At 40.4% G+C, this 12,609-nt stretch overlaps 1 protein-coding gene and 1 pseudogene across 1 annotated transcript in view; one reads left to right on the top strand and one right to left on the bottom strand.

Moving 5' to 3' along the window:
* Positions 1–617, bottom strand: part of TSPAN7 (tetraspanin 7) — a 115,256-nt gene extending 114,639 nt beyond the window's left edge. Inside the window, exon 1 of the mRNA XM_010949525.3 lies at positions 458–617. Coding sequence (XP_010947827.1) covers positions 458–538 — 81 coding nt within the window. The 5' untranslated portion in view covers positions 539–617. The remainder of the gene's footprint in view (positions 1–457) is intronic.
* Positions 618–625: 8 nt separating this feature from the next.
* The window catches only part of LOC123615182 (ferritin light chain pseudogene), a 50,717-nt pseudogene continuing 38,733 nt past the window's right edge, over positions 626–12,609 (top strand).

The following is a 12,609-nucleotide window of genomic DNA, read 5'->3' as shown; positions in this document are numbered from 1 at the left end:
AATCAAACCCTGCGCTCTCGCGCCTGCTCCCAGCCGGCCACAGGTTATCTCCAAGAGGCATGGAGAACAGGCTGGTAAGGGAAGATGGGGAGAGGTGTCCAGAGAGGAAAACAGACGAATAAATTCGCAACTTTCCCAAGAGGCTGACCCTAACTCGCGAGCTTAAAAAAATAAATCAATGTATTAAAAATATTTTAGAAAGGTCGACAACCTGCAGTCACCGCCACCACGCAGCCCCCTGCACCCTGAGCCGCGCAGGGTCCAGAGTCCAAGCAGCCCCAAGCCTGCAACCCGCCATCGTGCAGCCCTGGCCCAGCACCCTGCGCCTGTCTTCTTCAGGAGGGGACCGAGATTTGATTTTTGGTTTGGGTTTTTTCCCTCCCCCTTCCCTTCCAGGAGCATCACTACATGGACTGACGGACGGCGCCCCGGCCACCGATCCGGCGTGGCCACTCACCCAGAAGACGAAGGAGTAGATGATGAGAAGGGTTTTGAGACAGGTTATCACAGGTTTGGTCTCCATTCTCCTCGATGCCATACTACAGAGCTCCGGCGGCGGCGGCGGGCGGCGGGCGAGCGCGCGGGAGGGGGGAAGAGGCGGGGCGGGGCGGGGCGGGGGCTCGTGCCGCGGGAGGCCCCGTGCGCGCGCAGGCGAGACGTTGCGCGTGCGTGAGCGCGCCCTCGCGGAGCGCCCGCTTTAGGAACCGGCCAGCAGCGACTGCGCATGCTGAGAAGGCCGCTCGCCCGGCGAGCCCGCGTAGGCTCAGCCCTCCAGACGAGGAGCGGGCCGGGCATCCGCGAGGGAGTGGGAGAACCTGGAGGCCGGGTCGAAGGTCAGGGCCTCTTCCAGGCCGCCACAGCACGTAAGTTTCTGCTTTGTACATAGTAGGCTTTACATTTGCAGGCTTGTCTGCACCTGGCTTACTGGTATCCCCGAAAAGCAATCAGATTTCTGCATTTGGACGCCCCACCAGGCCTTCTGAGATGGAAGTGGCCCAGTAGTCATGTCCTTGGAATAAGCGGGCCTTGTCTGTGCCAGTAACAGACTGTGACAGGTGGCCAGAGATACAGCTGGAAGGCTGGTCAGGAAACCGAGAGCTCAGACACCCCAAATCCTTGCCACCACGGGAGCTCCATGTTTTAGATTTCCTCACATTTTGAAATCATGCAGCTGAATGACAGGAAGTTTCTATATGAAGGTACCATTCTTTCTGTACATAAAATGTATAACAGATAACAGAAAAAAAAAAGTTTTAAGTCCCTGCAGATCATTTTTCCCACCCTCACAAGTACAGACCACCTCACACTCAGGAAAGAGAACTGTATCAAGGTCAAAAAATAATGTTCAAAAACAATTCAGAAGTTCCTCAAAAAGCTAAACATAGAGTTACCATATGACCCAGTGATTCCACTCCTAGGTACAGACCCAAGAGAAGTAAAAACATTATGTTCACACAAAAGCCTTTCCATGAATGTTCATAGCAGCACCATTTACCATAGCCAAAAAGCAGAAACAACCCCAACGTCCATCAATTATAAATGGGTGAACATGATGTAATGCATTCATTCAATGGAAAATTCTTTGGCCACAAAAAGGAATGAAGTACTGATACACGCTATAACATGTATGAACCCTGAAAATATGCTACGTGAAGGAAGCCAGATACAAAAGACCACACAGTGAATGTTCTATCCAGAATAGACAGATCCCTAGAGACAGGTTAGTGGTTGCAGGGGGCAGCAGGAATGAGGAGTGACTGTTAATGAGTGGGGGGTTTCTTTTAGGAGTGACAAAAATGTTCTGGAATTAGATTGTGGTGATGGTTGCCCAATTTTGTGACTATACAAAAAACCACTGAGTTGGACGCTTTAAAAGGGTGAATTTTATGGCACGTGAATTATATTCCAATAAAAAAAAGTACACTCCACCCAGATTTCCTGTGGCTGGTTTGTAGAGGAACACACAGCACAGATTCTTTGGGAGATTTAGCCTGATTCTTGAGAGGCTCCGCAGTCAAAACAGCAACACTATCCCCGGCCAACTCAACTGTGGATGATATTAAAGATAGCTTTTGTGAAAGCGTGAAAAACAGAGTCAATAAAGCTTGAGGAAAGCCTGCCAAGGTCACTTGCAGGAGTAATTATTACCGCCAATGGGTTGTACATGGTCCCAGGTCAGTAAGGCCATTGTATAAACAGGACACAAATATGAGGAAGAGGAGGACTTGCTTAAGGTAATGATCAACCATAACAAAGAGGTATGTGGTCATAGAGGGGAGTGGAGAGAAATATGGGTGCAGGTGGAAAAAGATTAGGAACAGATTGGCAAGGTTTCCCTTAGAAAGGAAGGCCTTGTGCAATGATTCTGTACTCTGGTTGCTCATTTGCATCACCTGGAGCACTTAAAACCACACAAAGCTATGACTGCCTGTGCCCAATCTCAGGTAGCCTGAGTCAATTGGTTTGGGGTTGAGGGCTCAGCAGGTTTTAAAGTTCTTCAGGTGATCCTAATAGGAATCAAGAGTTGAGGAACACTGTCCCGAGTGCAATGAGCTTAAACTCAACTTCAGAAAGGAGCTTTCTTCACTTTTATAGTCCCTGGGCAGCAGCGAGAAAAGGTTACTGAAAACTTCAAACCCAGTGGGTACTCTTAGCTGCAAAAAGTCTTGCCCATGCATAATTATTCTGTAAAGGGGTCAGAAATCTGTTTTTCAACCCAACAGGGACACCACTGAGCATCATAGATAATTCCATGAGTTAATATATGATATTCACAGATGGCACCCATCAGCTCAACTAACTCACCATTTCACAGTTTGTCCGGAGCCTTTAGGGGAAAATTTGGGCTGTTCTAGCGAAAATAAGTTATTTAAATGTAAAAATAAATATGAATATTTGGTAATGTAATTAATGGGTAAATTAACATAGCCATAGCTAGATCCTTGCTAGGGTGACCAACCATGCCAGTTTTCCCAGGACTGAATGATTTCCTTTAACTCTGGATTTTTATTGCTAAAACTGAAACAAGTCAGCCACACTGTCAGTGAACTAGCAGCCCTGGCATCCTCTGGGAGAGCTTATTGAAAATGCAGAGCCTCGGGCCTCACCCCAAGCCTATGTTAACAAGATCCCCAGGGGGTTCAGATGCACAACAATGTCCGGCATTTTGTCATGGATTGAATTGTGTCCCCTCAAACGACATGTTAAAGCCCTAACCCCATTACCTCCGAATGTGACCTCATTTGGAAATAGTGTTGTTGCAGATGTAATTATTTAAGAGGAGGTCATACTGGAGTAGGGTGAGCCCCTCATCCAGTATGACTGGTGTCCTTAAAAGAAGAAAAGACCCGGAGAGAGGGCTATGTGAAGACACAGAGACACACAGGGGAGAAGCTGTGTGACTGATGGAAATATTGTAACTGTAAGCCAAAGAGAGCCAGGGATTGACTGTCACCACTGGAAGCTAAGAAGAGGCAATGAAGGATTGCGCCCAGTCTCAGAGGGAGCATGGCCCTGCTGACACTTTGATTTCAGACTTTTGGCCTCCAGAACTGTGAGAAAATACATTTTAAGAATTATTTTAAGCCACACATTTTGGGGTACTTTGTTACAGCTGCCATGGGAAACTAATAAATGTCTAAGATTCACTGATCTCCAGTCCCTCAACATATAACCACAGCTACCATATCACCCAGCAGTTCCACTGCTAGGTATATGCCCAAAAGAATTGAAAGCAGGTGTTCTAACAAAAACACATACATGAGTGTTCATAGCAGCACTAGTCACAGTAGCTGAAAGGTGGAAACAACCTAAACAAATGTCTGTCAACTAAGGAATGGATAAACAAGATGTGGTAAATCCACACAATGGAATATTGCTTGGTCATAAAAAGGAATGATATACTGACAATATGGATGAATCTTGGAAACTTTATACTGAGTGAAAGAAGTTGGACACAAATACCACATATTGTATGATTCCATTTGTATGAACTATCCAGAACAGGCAAATCCATAGAGACGGAAAGCAGATTAATGGTCTGGTTGCCTGGGGATGGAGGAGGAGGGGATCGAAAGTGACTGCTTAATAGGTACAGTGTTTCTTCTTGAGGTGATGAAAAAGTTCTGGAGCTAGATAGTGATGATGATTGTACAACATTGTGAATGTACTTATTGCCACTGAATTGTATACTTTTAAATGGTTAAAGTAGTAAATTTTATGTTATGTGTATTTTGTGATACATGCAGATAACATATAACCACAGCAAGTTCAAATGCCCTGTGGCCTGAAGGAATGGTACACTTGGGGAGCTGACAGAAGTTCAGCAAGGCTCAACAGTAGGGGCAAAAGTAGTGTACAGGAGGCTGGAGAGAGGTCAACCCATCCAGATCCTATTAGATGATAATAAATCAGAGTTGGAATATTTTGCTTAAAAACAAGGGGAGCTTTTGGGTTTTATTTGCCTTAAATTGAACAAGTACTTCAAGGAGAACTAGACTGCCAGCAAAGCACCTACCTGGTCCCTGTTCCTACTGTCACCGCCTCAATCTATTGTTCACACAGCAACCAGAGTGATCTTGTTCAAACACAAACCATATCATGTCACTCTCTTGCTTAAACCCCTCCAGTGATTTCCCATCATTGCACAAAGAATCAAATTTGGACTATCCCAAATTTATCCCTTCCTACCCCCTCTGCCTGGTAACCATAAAATTTGTTTACTGTGTCTGCAAGTCTGTTTCTGTTTTGTAGATGAGTTCATAATGTCCCTTTTTTTCTTTTTTCTTTTTTTTTTAGATTCCACATAGGAATGATATCATATGGTATTTTTCTTTCTCTTTCTGGCTTACTTCACTTAGAATGATGATCACTAGGTCCACCCATGTTACTGCAAATGGCATTATTTTATTCTTTTATGGATGAGTAATATTCCATTGTATAAATATACTACAACTTCTTTATCTAGTCATCTGTCCATGGACATTTAGGTTGTTTCCATGTCTTGGTTATTGCATATAGCGCTGCTATGAACATTGGCGTGCATGTATCTTTTCAAATTACAGTTCCCTCCAATATAGCCCAGGAGTGGGATTGCAGCATCATAGGGTAAGTCTATTTTTATTTTTTTGAGGAATCTCCATACTGTCCTCCATAGTGGCTGCACAAAACTACACTCCCACCAACAGTGCAGGAGGGTTCTCTTTTCATGATTGATGGCCATTCTAACTGGTGTGAAGTGATACCTCATTATAGTTTGATTTGCATTTCTCTGATAATTAGCTATATTGAGCATTTTTCATGTGCCTATTGGCCATTTGTATGTCTTCATTGGAGAATTACTTGTTTAGGTCTTCTGCCCATTTTTGGACTGGGTTTTTTTTTGTTTTGCTTTGTTTTTTGTTACTAAGTTGTATGAGCTGTTATATATATTCTGGAAATTAAGCCTTTGTCAGTCGCATCATTTGCAAATATTTTCTCCCATTCCATATGTTATCGTGTTGTTTTGCTCATGGTTTCTTTTGCTGTGCAAAAGCTTGTAAGTTTAATTAGGTCACATTTGTTTATTTTTGCTCTTATCAAATTTCAACTCTTTACCTTGACTTAGGAAGCATACATGAGCTGGCTCCGCCTTCCTCTCCCATGACTCTCCCTTTACCCCGGTGCTTCAGCTGCTCTGGCCTTCTTTCTGTTCTTCAATCAGACTTCATTTCGCCTGAAAGCCTTCACACTGGTTGGTCCTATCTTTAGATGCTTTGCCCCTTAAACTCTGAATGGTTGGTCCCTTCCTTTCTATCATTTGAATCTCACTATAGATATCACCTCCTCAGAAAGGCCACTTCAGATGAAAATAGCCACCCTGTCGAAAATAGCCACCTAGTCACTCTATGTTCTAATTCTCTGCATTGCTCTTATCTAACATTTTCTTATTCGTTGTGCTTGTTTTGTTGTCCACCTTTCCCACTAATCTCCACACAGACCAGTTGTTTTGTTCACTGTTGTATCCCCAGTACCTCGATATAGTAGCAACGCAAAAATTATTGAACAGACGGATGGTATATAGTAGTCACTTGGTAGATGATTGTTGACTGATTGAAGAAAAATGTGGTATTTGAAATGGACTTTGAAATATGAATAAGATAATAGTGGTCTTTGAGCAATGGATGAGCTCATTACAGGCTAAGAAACAACATGAACAAAAGCTGAAAGCTAACTCAGATGAGTGGTGAGGTGTACTAGAAGCCACAGAGTAGGAAAGGATGCAGAAGTGTAGGTTGGAGGAGGACCTTGCTCAGGCCAAGTTTGACTCTGGTTTAGGCAGTAGGGAGCAGTGAGGGGTCTCTCAGTAGGGGGGTGACATGATCTGACTCATGTTCTAGCTACATAATTTGGGAAGCAGTATGCAGGATTAGAGCTGGCAGAAGAGAGAGACTAGAAACAGGAAAAGGGTTAGGAGGTAATTGCAATAACCTAGTTGGGAGTTGATGAGAGGGCTGGGCTGTGGGAAGTGGCAGTGGGGCTGGAGGAGGGGCGGGGACAATGCATCTCAACTCCGGCTACGTTGAAATCCATCGGGGAGCTTTTAGACTTGTGGATTCCTGGGCTTCATCTCCCAGAGGTTCTGATTAACTCAGTCTGTGGTGGGGTCCCAGCAATCAGTATTTTTAAAAGCTCACCAGACACTCTAGCTGGGATTGAAACCCCTCGGACAGACAGAAGAAATTGTTCAGAAGTAGAACAGACAGCCCTCAGGACTAAGTGGGTTTGGGTCATGAAGGAAAAGGAGGAATTGATTATGACTTACTGCTAGTCTGACTAAATTTGAGGGACAGCTTTTAAAATGCATAATCCCAATATATGGTACATCTGAGCAAGGGACTAGTTTATGGTTATTAGTATGTATTAGTATTAAAGTAGGTATATGAAGAACTTTTTTAGTCACAAAGATAAATTTTTGTTATAATACTAAGAAATGTAAGAATATATAGAAAAGAAATTGGAAGAAAATTTTCACACTGGTAGCTGTAGAGGGGTGGGGTTATAGGTGATTTTATTTCCTATTTTTTATGTTTACTCTATTTCCCCAAATTTCTAAATGATTATATATAACATTTATAATAAAGAAAAATATTTTACAAAGGAAGCCCTCTGTACAAAAGATTAAAATATTAAAGTTTTTTGGAATCAAGGAGGGGAAGCCTTGAACTATTTTGAAAATTTGCTTAAATGAACTTTGAGCATATATCCATCCATCTAAATTTCTATATTTATTAATATATCTTTGTGTTTCCAGGGGTCCCTACCTGAGCACCCAAAATGACTTTTACGCTGGGATTCAGAAATGTCTACAGGACTGAGACAGGACCTGCTAAAGGTATGTTTGCAAAAGCCACTCAGGAAAGCACTCAACCAAAGAGAGGAAAGACCTAAGTTTTGCCGATTTGGTCTAAGGAGCCTTGGTGTAAACATCAGACGGTTAGGATTGTTCTGAGAACAGCTCGATATATTATACGTGGAATGAATGATGCAGGCCCTCGTCTTTCCTCAGTAGACATTTACCCCTGAGCCTTGGGGGAAAACAAATTTTAAAAAACACTAGATTAGAAAAGAATTTCGTAAAGATGTTGGGAGCATAAAGTTTTGCGGCCAGTATAGCCTGCTTAACCAAAAATTGCAGGGACAAAGGGTACTGTTCTCATTTCAACAGAATGACAGTCGAATTGTCTCAGAACATGGGGTGGAAACATAAGAGGCTCAGACAACTTCCTCAAACAGCACAAGCTAAAAGGAAGGAAAAGGCCAGCGCCACCTTGTAACAGGACTGCATTTGTGAGACTACAGTGGTAGCACTAAAGGAAGGCCACACTTGTAAATACAAGTGCCACCTCCCTTCACACTGCAGACTTCCTGAACATGTTGGGAGGAATTTGAGAAGGATTGAAGTTCTTCCATTTTTTTTTGACCCAGCAATTCCTCTATCAGTTTTCCCTACAAAAATAAATGTACAGCATATATTTATAAGGTTGCTAATTGTGAAAATCACTATTGGAATAGTGAAAATAGAAATAATACAAATATTCATCAATAGTATTTTGCCGCTTAGTCATTCTACAAAATTTTAAACATCTGCTATTTGCCAGGTACTTGTCTAAGCCCTGGAAATATAGTTGTGACCAGACCAAACCAGGACCCTGTTCTCAGGGAGCTTGCACTCTACTGGAGAAGACGAACAATAAAATAAATTTTAGCATCTCCATACTACAGAACACTATGATATAGTTTTTATATATTAGGTATATTTAACTGTATTAAAACAAAAGGTCCATCAAGATATAATACATAATATGTAATTTTTACTTATGAAAACAAATTCCAGAAGAGAATCATAATATTCTGTGAATATAATGATATAATGTGTTAGAGTGTTCATAGGAAAAAATCAGGATGAAACATACATGATAATCTTTGAATGGTATTAGGATGGAATTTCACCTCTGAAAATGCTCATTTGATTTTTTTTTTACAAGCAGTATGACATTTATAATAAAAATTATTAAAAAGAAACACTGTGTATAGAGGCTAAACCCTAGAAATGCTTTTTGAAAAATTGTTATTGGGATTTTATATTTGTCCTGTGGCTGTTGGACATAGGGAAATGCTGGTAACACTTTTGTATATTTGGGGAAACAAAAAATTTTAATTATGACTTCAGAATAATCCCTTCAGATCTCAACCAAATGGGAATGCACTATGTGTTATAGGTCCACATGGACAGAACCCCAGTGTTCTTCCTTTCATTATGACACAAATCTACTCGTGGAGGGACAGGGCAGAGCTACTTAGAGCCACTGTTTTACGTATCATTTGTTGCTGAGCTCAAGGAGGACACATCCCGTCTTATATACCTTTCTTAGAGATTAAATATCATTGTTCATTGGGTTCAAAAACTATCCCATTGATGGCTTTGCTTTCCACATTTTGTATTTCCAAAGAAATAATCTAAATACCCAGCAGTGGGGGATTAGTTAAATTAATGTTGTTACTGTGCAGTCATTTTCCACTTGATTCTCAGCTGTGCTTTCAGTGTTCTCTGGATCACAGGGGTTTAGAAACCAGCACACTACATTTTTCATATTCCCTTTCAGCTTGCGTCCTGTTAGGTTTGCTACTGGGAGGCACTGGTGGAGAGACGATAAGGTGGAGAAGAGAGTAGCCTTTCTGTCTGTCTCTAGGGGTCCTTCCAATTGCAATAGGGGCAGCAACAATGACAACAGGCAACTATTTGTTCCCAAAACATCTGTGGCAGTTTTAACAGCATCAGTAAGGGTATGGACTCCTGGGCTTCTACTCAGTGGTAGCAGTAGCCCCAAAAGAGGCAGTAACAGTACCTCTTACAGATCAGCAGCAAGTACAGGCTTGTGGGCTCCAGCCCAAGAGTGGTGGCAGCTTTCAGTTCATTTATGTATATAAATCTTTGATTACTCATAACCTTTTATTAAAATAGTGTTATGCTTTTATTCTGACTCCACTACCTGTGTCATAATAAATACCTGTATCTATCCTGTGACATAAAAGATATTATTGATGGAAACTTGGCTCAAATGAATTCAGCCAAAAAGATAATAGTTCCAGGTATCCAGGTTCTGTGCAATTTTTTAACCATTTTTAGTCATTTATATCATAATGTTTGTTGACCCTATTTTTGAAATCCAAAGAATGGTTAGTGTTCATTGACTTCAGTAGAAATATTCTCTACATAATGATGACTAATATATCTTAATTAGATTCATTTATTAAGAAGTATCTTTGCACTTCATTAACACAATATATAAAAATGAGTATGTTGAAATTCCTTCCTTCTAGTTACAGTGAAGTGTACTTTAGCTATTCAAGCATGCAGATGTTACATAACCCAGGCCAGAACCCCATCTTACTTAAATGGGTTAAGTGGCTGAATTTAAGGTGAAGACTGGGCCAGCATGACTAAAGCAGAGCAGAACATTGAGTTGATTATCAACAAGTTAACCTTTGAATTCAGGTGATGTACATGACCCTGACCATAAACTTCCTTTTGTAAGAATTATTCCTATCAGTGAGCTGATGGCTGTCAATAATTGAGTTATATCATGATTATAGTTAGAAACATTTATTGATTGACTGTTGGCCTCAGGATTTGAACCCAAACAGACTGATGCAGGAGCCTGCCCTCTTGACAACAGGTTTTGGAGTCAGACTGCCTGGGTTTCCTCCTGACCTCTGCCACTTAACAGTCTTCACATCTGTAAAATGGGGTTATTAATAGTTGTCACCTTATTGTCTTCACAAGGTGATGTATGTGAAGTGTTTGGAATTGTTCTGGCATAGTGGGTGTTCAATGAATGTTGGCTGTTGTTGTAATAACACTGTGCCTTGATAAATCACTTGCACTCAAATCCTTATCTCAACGTCTGCTTCTGGGAAACCCAACCTAGGGCAAGGGGTGCGTGTGTGTACTAGGTCAGTATAAAACATTTCTTACTGGACATCATGATCAAAAATACTGAATTAAAAAAAAACCTCTGATCTATATCCATCCCTTCATTTTACAACTGAGTGAACTGCAGCCCAGACAAGTAAAGAGATTAACCCAATATTACCCAACCCTTAATAGTTTGATGAGCCCTTGGTTTTATTTTGACTTCCTGTGCTTAGCCTGTGGTTATAAAATCACTTCCGCTGGACTGAACTTCAACTCTGCCACTTAATAATTATGTAACTTAAGTCAGTTCAGTCCTTCTGGGCTTTAGTCCCCTGATCTGTAACATGGGGATAATAACTACCCTGAGTAGAAAGAAAAAGTTGGACTGAAATGAAATCAAATTCCAGCTTCACCATCCACTGGCTTTCTCCTCCCGTTTTTTTTTTATTGTGATAAAATGCACAGAACAGAAAATGTAGCACCTTAACCATTTTAAGTACAGTTCAGTGGATTAGGCACATTCATATTGCTGTCCAGCTTTCACCACCATCCATCTCCAGAACTCTTTTCATCTTGAAAAACTAAAACTCTACCCCCATTAAACCATAATTCCCCATTCCCCTCTCCCCGTGTCTCCTGGCAACCACCATTCTACTTCTTGTCTCTGTGATTTACCATTCAGTGGCTTTCCGACCTTAAGCAAATAATGCATTTTCATTTCCCTCATCTTGGATGAAAAGAGACTAATACTTTCTAGTGTGTAGTTATCAAAATACCTGGTTTATATAACTAACAGCAGCTGGAATTGCTATCACGTACACGGAAGTGCTTTGTAAACTATCAAACACCATAAAATGTGAGTTATTGTGGTTATTGTTGTAACACCATGCATTAATAGGACCCCAAATTTTGCTTATCCATGTAGGGTTATATATCAAAGCATTATAAATTTTTGATCAACCTCATGTCATTATTTTAAACTAAGCTATGTTAATAGTACCGCCAAGCTTGTTTTTGTGTTTTTCTCTGAATAAAACCAAATCAATTTTTCTTTATGGGAAAATCATCTGAAAAGTCTTTTTCTAAATGAATGATTTTATATTTTAAGTAATTTTTAGTTATGTGGAAAAGCGTAAAAAAGATAAATTATAAATGTGTGAGGGGGTTTTAGTTCTTTGTATCTCAAAACCTGGTAATGTGTCTGACAGTAAGGGAGAAGAAAGCTCCAGGGACCTTTCTTCTTTGAGTAAAGAGGTGGAATGATTTCATAGTGTATATTAATGTGAGCCTGTCTCTCCGTTTGGAGCTACCACCATTCTGTCCTGATGGATCAAATATTTCAAATTTTTAAGGAGAAATAGTTAAAAGGAAATGTATCATGTAAACAGAAATTTTTGCAGAAACCAGAAGAAAAGAATTTTTTAAATGTAATAACTTGAGGCCTATATTTAGATAAGAGCCTATTTGCACTTGGGTTAGCCAGTCTGCAAATTGGGAGAATGAACTCGCCTATGCAGGGGAAAAAATAAAGCCTGATTCTCACTGAGGGACTGTGAAACTAATTTCTCGTTTTGGGGATTTATTTTGTTGTTGCTAAAAAATAACTGAGTTCATTGAAAACTTTGACCCTCTCTGTAATGAAACAAGCACCCACATACGTTTCTGGTGGAAAATAGTATATCTCTTATGAAAGGTAATTTGGCAGTATTCATCAAAATTACACATGCAGTTTGGACCCAGGAATTCTACTTCTGGACATGTACATGTGTGCATATACATTTCGCTTATTCTGTCAAGTATTTCTTTTGTAGCCGAATTTATATAGATAATACAGTGTCCCTAAGCAGACCTAAGGAGACTTGGAGACTTTTTACAGGCATCAAGATGTACCTTTATCTACCACATGTGCACACACACATATATAACAAAATGTATATGCAAGGTTTTTCATTATGGTTTTTTTAAATTTTGGTAATAGTTAAAAGTTTGGAAGCCACTAAATGTCCATCAATTTAGGATTGGTTTAAGAAACATCCTCACAATAAAATGCTATGCAAATATGAAAAGATTGAGGATGCTTTTTATGTGCTGATATGCTACAAATTCTAAAATATGTTATTAAATAAAAATGTCAAGATGCAGTACACTGCATA

Source organism: Camelus bactrianus, chromosome X (assembly GCF_048773025.1).
Source record: "Camelus bactrianus isolate YW-2024 breed Bactrian camel chromosome X, ASM4877302v1, whole genome shotgun sequence".
In the NCBI taxonomy this organism is placed as follows: Eukaryota; Metazoa; Chordata; class Mammalia; order Artiodactyla; family Camelidae; genus Camelus; species Camelus bactrianus.
This window is presented reverse-complemented; position numbering and strand designations above follow the sequence as displayed.